This window comes from Plasmodium brasilianum (genome assembly GCF_023973825.1).
Source record: "Plasmodium brasilianum strain Bolivian I chromosome Unknown PB_00_01, whole genome shotgun sequence".
Classification (NCBI taxonomy): Eukaryota; Apicomplexa; class Aconoidasida; order Haemosporida; family Plasmodiidae; genus Plasmodium; species Plasmodium brasilianum.
In genome coordinates, this window is record NW_027122924.1 from 251,819 (window position 1) to 266,411 (window position 14,593).

Below are 14,593 nucleotides of genomic sequence, written 5' to 3' on the forward strand. Positions count from 1 at the left end.
AAAGAAAAATATAAAATATGGGAGCAGGACAAGCGAAACAACATAATATGGGTAAGAGGAAAGAAGAGAAGAAGCTTCGTTACTTGTATGAGCGAACATATAGGGCGCAAAAGAGTTAAAATTACAGTCTTTTCTTGTGCATAACAACGCGTATGCACATGTGGACATGTATATACATATACATAAATATACATACATATACATATACGTACATATACGTACATATACGTACATATATATTTGGGGGTATGCGAAACAGTCTCACCCCTACTTAACAGCAAAGTTTTGCGTGTTGTCCCAATTTAAAATTACTTTCTTTTAAAATCCTATTTATTTTTTATTTTATTATATTTTTTATTTTATTTTATCATATTTTTTATTTTATTTTATTATATTTTTTATTTTATTTTATTTTATTATATATTTTTTTTTTTTTTGGTATCCCGCTCATCCCTCTTTTCTAAGGCTACAGAGTTATCAAAGTGAGTGAGAACAGTCCTGCAAGTGAGTGTAACATAGAAATATTTTTCGACTACATTGTTCAAGCTGATAATTTGAAATTATTAGATGGGTTTAGATACACATATGATAATTTCGTAGAGAAGTTGAGACAAAATGAAAACAAAGAATTACTTCTGTTAGTATATAACTGCCGCTATAACGAAATGAAACAAGTAAAAATTATACCAAGAAAATGGAAGGGAAATGGGTTACTAGGAATAAATTTAAGCTATGAATCGTCGAATGCAATGAATGAAGGAGTTCGTGTATTAGAAATTTTTGAAGGTTCCCCTGCATTTAAAAGTAATTTAATAGAATATAGTGACTACATAATAGGACAAGAGAATAATATATTTAGAAATCAAGATGAGTTAACAAATTATATTGATACAAACTATTTAAATTATATTAAAGAAAAAAAAACTGAACCGTTCAGGTTATATTTTTTTGTATATAATAAAGATACAGAGAAAATAAGAAAAGTACAAATAGAACCTAATAACTCATGGGGATGTAAAGGATTACTAGGATGTAACATAGGAACTGGATTTATACATAAAATTCCATTTTGCAAAAATGATAATTTTATAAAAGGATTAGATCCAAATAATGTAGAAGGTCCTCAAGCTATACATATTGGCAATTCGAGTATGAGTAGCGAAAGGAACAATGATGTACGTAATGACGATTCACCTACGAATTTGGAACAGGGTAGTGAAGTAGGGGCTGCTAGCAAAGGTGATAAGGTTGGCGGAATTGCACATATTGGAGATAGTGAAGGAGAGATGGGCAGAACTAAAGGATTTCTTATCCCTGGAAAAGTTGGTAGTATTGTGGACATTGAACATACAATGAACAATGAGCAAACGAAAGAAACTCAAATAAGCAGAACCCATATTAGCAACAGAGAATATTCAAGTGATGATAACAAAAATTATAAAAAAATGAAAACATGTTATTATGTAAATAATAACTATGATACATCTAAATTTTCAGGAAACATTATTAAGAAAGACATTTTGAATAATAATAAGAATGATGATGATGATAATGATGATGATAATGATGATGCTGATGATGATAATGATGATGATAATGATGATGATGATAATGATAATGATAATGATGGTGGTACTGCTAATGATAATGATGGTGGTACTGCTAATGATAATGATGGTGGTACTGATAAGAACGAATGCGATATAAGTAATACCATCGAATTGGCAAAAGAGGATTTAGAAAAATATAGTAAAAGTGAGGATGATTCATTAAGCTCGAGCGATAAGAGAAATGAAAATGGTTATGTAGATGACTATACAGATTATGTTCGAAGCATGAGAATATACAGCAAAGAAATGAATGAAATATATGAGAGTATGAATAAAAACAGTGAGCTATTAAATAGTATAAAAATGAGAACTGTGCAAAATTCTTTAGATGAAAATTATTCTACTAATAGTAATAAACTCAGCCATACACATGCATATACACAAAAAAATGATCAAGAACAATTTGTTTTCCCATATGCATGTGATAAAGAAGAAAAGGAAAAAATTTAATAGTAAAGTGTTGAAAAACATATTTAATAAAAAGGACTTTTCAGTAGATCTACATTTATTGTACTTGATTTATAAATGTATGGAATGGTATTGATACCTTAATGAAAGACCAATCACCTCGAGCTTAAAAATGGAGAAGTGCATTTAAGCGAATTCACATGGGTTCAGGTATGTGTGAAGAAGTACAAAAAGATGTATGAAAAAAAAGACACAAAAACAATTGATACACATACATTATTATTTTATATTTTACATTTTACATTTTACATTTTACATTTTATTTTTTATTTTTTTTTTTTTTCCCTTATTCCCCTTTAATTCTGCCCAGTTTCATATATTATCCATCCAACTGCCCCACAGAAGAACTGATTCCAAATATGATTCCCTAAAACGCAAAGGAAAATGCAAAGGGAAAAAACTTTTAAATAGTTACACACGTGTGTCAAGACTATCCGAAACATAAGAAAATCCCACAAGCATGATTTTAATATACACATGTACGTTTACGTATGCTAGTTGTCCTGCAAAATGAGTATATTCGATGTTATAGCTATAAGACGAATCACTACCAAGTGCTGTACATGTTAGTTTTACTCGAAGCCATAAGGTTCAATATTTTCTCAGGATGTAATATATTTTAAAAAGATAATCAGCCAAATGTTCAAGTAATATCGTTGTGCTAACAACTGTATGTTTTGTAAGATAATTTTTGACCATTCCAATTTTAAAAATTACCTGTACATTTGTATCGGTAAATGGCTTGACATGCACACTGTGAAACTTTGTTCTGTTTGCATATATATTCATTTGCTGGTATATATATTTATTTGTGTATATATTCATTTGTGTATATATTCATTTGTGTATATATTCATTTGCTGGTATATATATTCATTTGTGTATATATTCATTTGTGTATATATTCATTTGTGTATATATTTATTTGTTTGTTTATTCATTAATTCATTTGTTTGTCTCTCATTTTGTCTGTTTATATGTTTTCTATCCATCTGCTTATTTTTTACCTTTTTACGTATTCTTTTTTTTTTTTTTTTCCACAAAACTCACGTTCACTTACAGTTTTTAACTATGAGCTCCAAAAATGTCATAACAAATGTTTGCGGTGAAATATACTACATATATTAGGAATGCAAAATGGAATAATTTTCATCGTATATATATATAAAAAAAAAAAAAAAAAAAAAATGATAGACTTAAAAAATAGAACATCCTTTGTGTTATTGTAAAATTAAAAAATCCAGAACGTTACAAAAAATAACTATCAATTTTGTCTAAGTCGTCCTTTAAGTAGTCGTCATTCCATCGTTCTCTCTGTGGGGGAAAAAAGGGAAAAAAAAAAGAAAGAAAATAAACAAATAAATTGTGGATGAATAAACAGTGCACATATGATGGCTGAGTGTCTGAATAGTTCGACGTGTTGGTACAATCGAAATACTCACAGAACTCACACCGTTTACACCCATCACGACGAATGCGTACCTGCTTAGAGAAGAAAAGCCTATCGTATGTGGTTTTATGCTGCGCACTGTAATGTTGATTATACTTGTCCAGAACAGCTAAACTGGAAAAGCTAATGTCCGGTCTATCGTACTCGGTATATTCATAATTATTTTTGTAGAAAATAAAATAATGAACTATATCTTTTTTTATTTCAAAAATGTTGTTATTTAAATAATTTGAAGTAAAAGAATGGTTTGACTGTTTAACTAAATAGCTAGTAATTCCATTTAAAACATCAGGACAAGAAATAAAATTTAAGATTGTATTTGTTTCTATATTTAAAGCTTTAATGAAAAGTTCTTTATCAATTGTATACTTTAGTTCGTTCATACTGACTTGTTCTTTTGTTGTTGGTGTTATTTTATAAGTATTTTTTATCATAGTAGTCCATAAATTTTTTGTTATTTGAGCTTTTTTTAATAAATCTACTTTATAATTTCTTAGTATATTTAAAATTTCAAATGTCACATGAGTAGCTAATGGGGGTAAGGAACATATACGTTGATATGTTTCTTGTGCCCACATTTTTACTTTATCATTTGTGCTTTTCCTTGCTGTATCATCTAATTTTTTCAATATATATAATAAATTATTATACTTAAAGTGATCATGAATTATATGTTCATAATTTTTTAATGAATAGGTTTGTGGAATTTTTAAAAAATATTCCTCTAACAATATATTTGCATCTTGTTCCGAAACTTCTAATTGACTTTCAGATGTTATTTCCATCAATTCTAGTGTATCTTCTGATATCCATCTTTTACTTAAACCACACCAAATTAAATCAGCAGATTTTATTTCCTGACCTGTTAAGGCTAAATAAAATCCTAAGGATCCCCTTAAATTGGCTAGCACGTAAGAAATACCGCCATAAGGTAAAAAAGAATATTTTAAATTATTGTACGAATAAGAAGAATGGAAATAGGCAGAACTGTTGTTCGATAGAAACGATAAAAACCCTGCAGATCCTTTTGTTTTCCCATTACAATACGAAATGAGTGGTTTCTTATAAGAAAATAATAAATAAGCTAGATCATTAACATTTTGTAAAATATTTTTTATTATATCAGAATATTTGATATGCTTCGTTCTTTGATATATTTCTACTATTTTCAATAAGTCATATAAATTATAACTATAATTAAATACATCATTATATAACGATGTTAAAAATAAGAATCTTTTTGTATAATTTACTTCACTGTTCCTTAATTCTTTGTACAACTTGTTAATTAATTTTATGTTCATGTAATTATTATTTATTATAACTGTATGCATGCCTACATTATTTCGATTGTATACACACTCATCCATATTCCCACAGTTTAGATAATTTGTTTTTTTCAATGCTTCATTATGAACTTCTAAGGGATCTAAATATATCTCGTCATCTTTAAAAATGCTAGTTCTTAACTCTCTGTTCTGAGTAAGATTACTACACCTACCCGGTATCGAAATCACGTCCTTTAATTTTTTATATTTCGACAACTTTAGATTGTTAAAAAGCATTCTGTTTCAGGCGTTTCTTGCGGTACCTGGAGTGGAGGCGATTGGGCATTTGTTCTTTGCGGAATGTTCTGTCAACCTTTATAACATTTACAGCCTTTATCGCTTTGTAGTTATCACTTTTTGCTGCCTCAAAGCGGATGTAACTGCTTATTAGAGGCCTTTTTCAATATATCTCATCGCGCAAATTTTAAAATATTGTACTTGACGCACTTCGTAAAACCCTTACTATTTTACCTCTCTTTGTGTTTTATCAGCCTATATATAATTCTCTTTTATTATCTCCTTTAATTTGCCCCTTTAATTATCTCTTTTTTTTTTTCTTTTTTTTTTTTTTTCCGTGTACCTTTATTTAAGATTTAATTTTTTTTACTCAAGCATTTTTGAACATTATGTTTCCGGAAACATCGGCTACTCTGTTTTAGGAGAATTGTTTAACTTTTTCGTGTTTAAGATAATTTAAAAAATTAACAGTACACATTATATTTTATTATCTTCCATTTCGCCCCATTGGTACTGCTGTTTTTAAACGAACACCTGAGCGGTTAATATGGTTAGCGTTTTTACGCTTTTACGCGTTTTTAAGCTTTTACACCCTTTTACGCGTTTTTAAGCTTTTACACCCTTTTACGCATTTTTAAGTTTTTACACGTTTTTAAGCTTTTGCGCATTTTTAAGTTTTTACGCGTTTTTAAGCTTTTACACCCTTTTACGCGTTTTTAAGCTTTTACACCCTTTTACGCATTTTTAAGTTTTTACACGTTTTTAAGCTTTTGCGCATTTTTAAGTTTTTACACGTTTTTAAGCTTTTGCGCATTTTTAAGTTTTTACACGTTTTTAAGCTTTTGCGCATTTTTAAGCTTTTACACGTTTTTAAGCTTTTATGGGTTTATCCTTTTTTATGCTATGTTGTGCTTCTTTTTTTTTTTTTGTGAAGGAGAATTTTATTTTTCGTAATGCTCAACTTACCAGTACTTTGGAAGAAATAAATTGCAGCATATAATTTGTTTTTCACAAGTGGGGCTTTTCGATGTGCTGCTTAAATATAAGTATTCTTTCTTTTGATCTATAATCGTCCTTTTAAAATTTTACGTTGGAGATAATAACAAATTGTGAAAAGTAAAACCTGGGAATTACTAGACACATGAGAGGCAGCATTCAGTATATTTATGCATTGTTCATGCAAAAAGTTATACCCTGTTCATCTAGGAATTATATCAAATGGGGAATTTTTCCCTTTTTCTATAATTCACGTCTTATGAGACAACGTAGGTTGCCTTTTTTTGATGTGTTGTGCTAAATAAAGAATTCTTATTTGAAGAGGACCTCACCATTTTAGAAAATTAATAAACATTGTGACCTGTCTTATGAATGAATTAACATGAGGAGAAATCATTATGAATAAACTCGTACGTGAAGAATACAAGACTGTTAGTAATAAAATGTTAAGTTCTTACATTTTCTATAAATATAAAAAATTAAGTAAAATAAAGGTAAATTTTAAAATGTATGACGAACGTGGTTTCAAAAAATAAACATATTTTTGTGAAGTCGCTTGTAAGTAGTAAGTATGCATATGGGTGCTGCTCCTTCGTCTGCGTCTTCTTCATCTTTCTCATCTTATATTCTTTATATTCCTTATCACATTTCTCTTATATAATACTGTTCTATTTTTTTTTAAGTTTTTCTATGAAAAGGTTTGATGTATGTATATATATATATATATCTTTTAAATTTTAAATGGACGTCAGTGGTGTACTTTTGTTAATTCTAAATTTGGTTTATTTGATTGTATTTTAAAAATAAAGTGTGTAAATAAGTGCGTATATATAAGTTTGTAAATATTCGAAATTTTGAGTATGTGCAGCATTTCGGAATTATACTAATAAACTGTTAAGAATTAGACTGGACTTTTTTTTTTTTTTTTTACTTTTTTTGTCGTGCAGCATATTAATTTTTTTTTTTTTTTTAAATGCAAATGATTATTTTTATTTACATGAACAGGCAATAATTGTGTTAGTTGTTATTTAAAGTGAATAGGCAAAGCACCTTTAGGAGTATTACATACGCACACGCGTACAGCACATGTGAATGTACTTACATATTTATATATATATATATAAATATAAATATGTATATATATAAATATGTATATGCACATATTCTCGTAGATGTTTATATATATTCATGTATGTGTGTACATAAATGCGCTGCGCGAGTGAATTTATCTCATTAAATGTATAGACAACTAACGCAGCGAAATACAACATAAGTGGTAAATTGGTAAAATCACATATTAATGTAAACTTTTTGATAAAATGAGAAAGTTCTGCACGTGTTCATATTTGTTTTTTGTCTATATTTTTATTGTGTGCAATAGGGGAAACAGCTTGAGGTTTCAAAAAGGAGATGGAAATGCCATTGGAGCAGTAGAAGGAAATGGAAAAAACGGAAGTGGTAATAATGTAAGTACTGATACTAATAATATAAACGCGAAAGAAAGTACTATCAAAAATGGGGATAATAAAATTATGGTTAAAGAGGAAAAGTCAAATAGTGAAGCAAATACAAATACAAAAAAGTTACAAAATTTTGTTTCATCAAAAAATGAGAATTTAGGGAATAAAGGAAATGAAGAATATTTGAAAAATATGTTTATATCTGATGGTGCTTTTGAAAGTGCAAAAAATGTCTGTGAAAATGTAGTCGTTAAAAATGAGTATTTCAAGAGTTTTTGCAAAAATACAGAATTATTTAAAGAAATACAAAAATTAAAAAAAAATAGTCATAATTTATATGAACAAGTCATAAGTGATTCTTATGAAAATGTTAATACATCCACTTTTAAATTGTTGAAAGATGATGGAGATAAAAAACTAATTATGGAAACAGATGATCACAATCCTAAAGTGTCTATAATGTTTTTATATGAAAAACTATGTGTTGGTGGTATTCCACTCGTTTGTTCTAAAATATTAAAAGTTGACAATATATTTGACCTTAATCAAAATAATGAGAAAAATGACCTTGTTCAGGAAAACAATTATGTAAATGATATGGAAAAGGAACTGACTACCACAATTAATGAGAATAACGGAGTAGAGGAAAATGTTTCAGATTTGACTGATGATAATACGTAAGGGGGTTAGCGGCGAAACGGGGGGGAAAAAAAAAAAAAATATAATGTGCTTTGTTTTGATTTGTTTTGATTTATTTTGATTCGTTTTGATTTGTTTTGATTTATTTTGATTCGTTTTGATTTGTTCTGATTTGTTTTGATTTGTTTTGATTCGTTTTGATTCGTTTTGATTTGTTTTGATTTGTTTTGATTCGTTTTGATTTGTTTTGATTTGTTTTGATTTGTTTTGATTTGTTTTGATTTGTTTTAATTTTGATTTAATTTAATTTCAACGTAATATCAATTGTGCATAATCTGCAGCAATCATTGAAAACTTTTTTTTTTTTTTCCCCTTAAAAAATTGTAATAATTTGGCCAAAGGGGTTTGTAGTTCGTAGGAAATTTAGTTTTTCGCTTTTTCGGGCTTTTTGTCTTAATTTTTAGACTTTTAATTTTAAGTAAAACATGGATAAGTACATACACGCGTGTTCGGGCATGCGTGCGGATGTTGTTGTATCTGTGCCTTTGCACATAACTATATAAAATATGTGTACATGTTTGGGTATACATACATATACATGTACATACATATATATACATATATATACATAAATATATATATATATATATATATACGTGTATATATATATGTGCGCCAATTTGGAAAAAAGAAAAAAAAACGAAATTGAAAAACTTTAAGAATATTAAAAATTAACAAAAAAAATAAAAATATACCACGTCTTATTTAAAAAAAATAAATGACATAGTTAACTGTTTGAAAAAAAAGAAAAAGAAATTATGCATATAATACAAAATTAATGACTTATTCCCGGCTAAGGTATTCATCATTCAAGAATTTTAAAGCCAAAAGAATAAAGGTTATAACTTTTTGAATTCTTTAAAAGATATATCATTTTGATAAGAAAAAATGAAAAACGCAAGCTGGAGCAAAGGGAAACTTCAGCACAGGAATGCCATCGAGGAATGATGTCAAGTACGCCGTGTTCGCACACATATCGGTGTTTGTATGTGTGTGTGCGTGTATCTGTGCATGAATCTGCGTGTACATACGCATATGCATAACGGCACTTTTGCATGAAGAAACCTTTACGGGAAGGGGATCCAAGATATTGCACACAGTTGGATAAGTGCACCCAACTAGTTGCTCATATTGCGACAAAAAAAAAAAAAAAAATATATAAAAATGGGATATAACAGGATATGAAAAAGATTAAGAAAGCATAAAAAAAGAATGAAAAGAGAAGGATCAAGAGAGATGAAATGGCAAAAAATGGGACAAAATGGGATAAAAAAGTATGTTATGGGCTCCGCATCAAAATGAAAAGGTAAACTTTATCAAAACCTTTACCACACAAACACCCCATTTACTGTTCCTAATTGTAAATGGGGTAAACGATACCCGTCGTAACTTGTAATAATGTGTGCAAAGAAGGGGTATATAGAGAATCACACCCACAAGATTTATGTGGTTGCATATAAATTACACAAACGCTTTGTTGAAGGGTCTTCCACCGGGATAGAAATTAACACGGGTATATTACACGAACGAGGGATAATTGCGTGTGTTTGCGTTTATGTTTATGTTTTGTTTTCAGCTTGTGCTTTTGTGTTTGTGTGTATATTTGTTTATACCTGTGAGGTGGCGAACAACGGTAGTGCGTTTACGAAGGACATGTTGCATGGGAAACCTTTTCTACCACTCAGTCCTTAGGGAAGAAACTTGCTCCTGCAGATTTGCTATATCCTTTTTAATTTTTGCTCTCCTGTAGAATATAGGACAATCCCTATTCATGCAAATAACATCTACATGTAAGTTCCCTTGGCATCGTTGACATTCTGTCCATAGTTGGAAGAATTCATTTTGCTTATTTTTAAAATCTTTCATTTTTTGCATGTAGATAGAAAATTCTTTATTAGCTTTACAATGATTACACAGAGGTGGTTTTTTAATAGAACTATTGCATCCAATACAGCGCACAGCTTTTTTTAAAAATTTAGATAAAGCAGTTTGGCTAGAAGTTAAAATTGTTTTATGCCTAGTATGATCTCCACAAAATAATGACTCTGAATTTTGCATAATAACTTCAAATATTCTTGATAAGGTATTTTTAATAGCATCAAGATAATGATTATAATCAATGGCTAAATTATTGTCAAGTACATATAAAGGATCTTCTGCTCTTTCATATTGTGCTTGTCCTTTAGTTCCTTTGATTATAATATAGCTAACTCTATCACCGACATTTGGAGCAGTTGCACTATCTCGTTGTTTTAATTTTTTGGCTAATTCAACATGTGGTAACCTAGTTTCATAATCTGTTTTACCTAATGATTTTGTAACAACAAGTAGACTCATATCTATATTATTTGTTAACAATTCTTTTATTTTACATTTAGTATATTCGATAGCACTATTTAAATTTTTTTCAATTAACAGTTTATTAAGTACAGTTTCCATCATTTGTTGTATAAGAATACAAAAATCTCTTCTAACCGTTTCGATTCCTTTACAATCCATCTTGTCATGTTTTATTGGATTTGTGTATAACAACCCAGCATATCTTTTTTTGTTTAGAAGTAGATAAGGGCAATATACTTTTTCAAATTCTAATTTAATAGGAGCTAAGAATTCTTTGCTAATTCTTTGTGCTGCATCTTTACCTAAAAACATGGCTTCTTCAATACTGTCTGTTCCAAATTTAACCATAACAGAATCTGTATCTCCATAAACTACTGTAGAGTTATGTTCAAACCCATTCTTTTTACTATAATAACTTTCCACCCTTTCTTTGGTTTTTTCTATCATTGATCTGCCTAAAGTAGTAATGGAAACTGCTACTTCTAAGCATGGCAACTGGCCACCTGAGGACGCACCAGTATAACCATATACTGAATTTGCGGATATCTTTAGAGCTAACTGTCTTCCATTAAGTACCATTTTGGTAATATTATTTTGTTCCTTTTTTATGAGTTCCTTTACTTTTTTCCTTGCATCTATTAGTTCTTCTACTATTAGTGGTAGAATACCTTTCTTTACATTTTTTTTTACAAATTTTAGATTGCTTTTTCCTTGTATGGTAGTAATATCTTCATCCTTTAGCTCCGATATTTCATTATTACTTTTTATCAAAGTAGAATAGCAAAGATTATGTGCAATCATGATAGAAGGATATAGAGAAGCAAAGTCAAGAGTAGATATAGGTTCAATATAATAACCTTTTATGGGTTCTAATACTGTAGCTCCTTCATATTTTTCATTAGTATTGACTTTGATATATGTACTAGGTATAACATAATTTAGCTCTTTACATTTTCTATACAACTGTGATGTTACTTTAATTTGTTGTCCTCGTGTGAGAAGATAAACAAATGGAGTTCCAGTTACTCTTGCCATTTCAACATAATTGTATATAAATAGTAGTTTATCAATAAGTCTTAATGGTAATAATCCATCTTTAATACAATAAGTAGCAATTCTTTTTCTTGATTCTGGACTTTCATTTTGTAATTCGTTCATAATACTATAATGTACATCTTCTTTTTGTTCTTTTAAAAATTCAAAAGAAACATAATTCAGTGTATACGATTTAAGTTTGTAATCTCTTTTTATCAAATCGTATACATCGAACTGTATTCTACCATTAATATTAATTTCTTTCGTTTCATGTGTTCCAAATTGTTTGGAGGAAAAACTAGATTCCTTCACATTACTACTAATGTTTTTTATTCTTCCTAGAAATTTTAATTTTTTTAAATTTAATGCAGTTCCTCTATTTAATATATAAGGAAGGTCAAAATTGATAATATTATATCCTGTGAGAAGATCAGGATCCAATCGAATAATAAACTCATTCCATGCTTCTAACAAAGTTTTTTCATCATTAAACCAAATAACGTTTGAGCCCGGTATACTTGCACATTCTTGTAGAGTAAAAATAAATTTTATGCATTTATCTATAGGATCTCCTTGTAAATACAAAATTGATGATATTTGGATAATGGGATCATTTTTTGCATCAGGAAATCCTTTCCCATCAAGTTTTATACATTCAATGTCAAAGGAAAGAATTCTTAATTTTGGAATTTGTTGATATGCTTCTTCAAGTATCATTGGTTGTACATGTTCATAATTTATATCTATTTCGAATGTACAGTTAGACAATTTCTTGTTTTTATTTCGAATAGAGAAATTGTTTCTATTGCATTTTATCCATGATGAACCCGTAATTTTGTTGTCAATGATATATCTTAATATGAATGGTAAATTGGCCTCGTAGACTATTCCCCCAATTTCTTTATCATTTACATTAACAATATTTTCAAAAAATTTTTTTAACGTAGGAACCATTTTAGGTAATAACACTGTTATTTTTAAAAAATCTCTTTTTCCATTTTTTTTAAAATACATTAAACTTTCTGTCTTTACTATTTCTATTTTTAATATTTTTTTATCATATATTTTGTATTGATTATTTAAATTTAAATTTTCATTCATCATTATTTCTAATTTTATCATATCATCATTTTCGAAATTTTCTGGTTTTTCTACATAAAAGTAGGGGAAAAAATTATGAACATTCACTAGAACACTATACCCATTATTTGTTACACTGTAGATCCTAATTATTGGCACAGTAACAAAATTTCTGTCTTTACTTAGTAGAGCCCTATAAGGACCATATATACTATTTAGGACTTTATTATTACTTGAATCATTTTCATTTACATATATCATGTTTTTGAATAAATTCTCTACTGTGTAATCTAAATCAACTTGGAAAATTAGTAAGTCTTCTTCTGTACTAATTTGGATTACACCATTTTCATCATACACATTGGGCCTTTCGTAATTTCCAAGAAGCTTATCAAACTCTTCAACTAAGTAGTTTTCTGGTAGTTCATTATTTTTCTCTTTTTTTATTTTTTCATACAGAGACCCATATGCAATGACGTTCGTGAATGGGCAGATTTTCATCTCCTCCATTTTGTTGGAGGCATGTTACGTGTAGCGGCGAGCACTGGGCTCCTGCACAAACTATTGGTATATGTGGAAATGAGCAATTGTGCATATATAGGTATATGCGTAGGTATACGTGCAAGTATACGTATGTATGTATAGATATACGTGTGTACGGATAGGTATATGTACGTATGTATAGGTTTACGTATGTATGTATAGATATACGTGTGTACGGATAGGTATATGTACGTATGTATAGGTTTACGTATGTATGTATAGATATACATGTGTGCGTACAGATATACGTACGTACGTATATGCACATGAGGGGAGGAAGAGGAACACCACTAACATGCGTCAGCAGGTGCATATACTTGGCTTTTTTGCAAATGTTACGAAAAAAAAATAATTTAAAAAAAAAAAAAAAAATGCAGAAAAATATGACATATATTTTTTTAATATATTATCTTTTGTTGTTGGCCCCTGTAACTCTGATAGGATTTTACCTTATCTCAATTTTGTGAGCGATTGAAATTTAATATCCGCCTCAAATTATTCTGCTTTTTTTTGTTTTTATTGGTTAATTTTTTTGTTATTTTTGCTATTTTCCAAAACGCCATTTAATTTGAGGTGTGACAGTTGAAAAATATATTAAAGCCACTGGCGGATCTTTATATTATTTTTTTTAAAAGAAAATAAAAAATTTAATTTGAAGTTGACTTACCATATGTCACACTCGAATATTTTTGAAGTGAACAAGCGAGTGGAAAGAGCAAAAAAAAACAAAAAAAAAAAAAAAAAGATAAAAAAATAAAGTGATAGAGAAATAAAGAGCAAGAAGTAATGAGACAGAGAAATAAAGAGAAAGAAGTAATGAGACAGAGAAATAGAGATAAAGAGGTAATGAGACATAGAAATAAAGAGATATTGAGATAAAAAAATAAAGAGATACAGAGATAAAAAAATAAAGAGATAATGAGATAAAAAAATAACAAGTAAAATGAGAAAAAAAAATAACGAGTAAAATGAGAAAAAAAAATAAAGAGATAATGAGATAACATAATAACGAGTAAAATGAGAAAAAAAAATAAAGAGATAATGAGATAACATAATAACGAGTAAAATGAGAAAAAAAAACAAAAATAGTGCAAAAAAGTTCATTTAAGCATGATATACATTCTCAATTCACCAGCAGAAAGGAGAACATAAATGTCGTCTTTTATTGTATGAATGTGCTTGGCGCTGATGTATTCGATGAAATAGCCAAAATGGGGAAAAAAAAAAAAATTAATTAAAATGAAATAAAATAAATTAAAATAAAATGAAATAAAATAAAATAAAATGAAATAAAATAAAATTAAATTAAATAAAATGAAATAAAATTAAATTAAATAAAATGAAATA

At 28.5% G+C, this 14,593-nt stretch overlaps 4 protein-coding genes across 4 annotated transcripts; 2 read left to right on the forward strand and 2 right to left on the reverse strand.

Annotated features, from left to right (window-relative positions):
- Positions 1-17: 17 nt before the first annotated feature.
- On the forward strand, positions 18-2,060 carry MKS88_000048 (golgi re-assembly stacking protein; the record flags this gene model as incomplete). Its single annotated transcript, XM_067219711.1, has 2 exons — positions 18-114; positions 466-2,060. The coding sequence occupies 2 exons, from the start codon at positions 18-20 to the stop codon at positions 2,058-2,060; spliced, it is 1,692 nt and encodes a 563-aa protein (XP_067075937.1).
- A 337-nt stretch (positions 2,061-2,397) lies between these two features.
- On the reverse strand, positions 2,398-5,093 carry MKS88_000049 (enoyl-CoA hydratase-related protein; the record flags this gene model as incomplete). The annotated part of the gene is made up of 4 exons (XM_067219722.1): positions 2,398-2,445; positions 2,568-2,635; positions 3,341-3,392; positions 3,561-5,093. 4 exons carry the CDS (start codon positions 5,091-5,093, stop codon positions 2,398-2,400), a joined length of 1,701 nt encoding a protein of 566 aa, XP_067075938.1.
- A 2,315-nt stretch (positions 5,094-7,408) lies between these two features.
- Positions 7,409-8,230, forward strand: MKS88_000050 (rhoptry neck protein 12; the record flags this gene model as incomplete). Its single annotated transcript, XM_067219733.1, has 1 exon — positions 7,409-8,230. One exon carries the CDS (start codon positions 7,409-7,411, stop codon positions 8,228-8,230), a length of 822 nt encoding a protein of 273 aa, XP_067075939.1.
- A 1,692-nt stretch (positions 8,231-9,922) lies between these two features.
- On the reverse strand, positions 9,923-13,213 carry MKS88_000051 (DNA polymerase delta catalytic subunit; the record flags this gene model as incomplete). The annotated part of the gene is made up of 1 exon (XM_067219744.1): positions 9,923-13,213. One exon carries the CDS (start codon positions 13,211-13,213, stop codon positions 9,923-9,925), a length of 3,291 nt encoding a protein of 1,096 aa, XP_067075940.1.
- Positions 13,214-14,593: the final 1,380 nt, after the last annotated feature.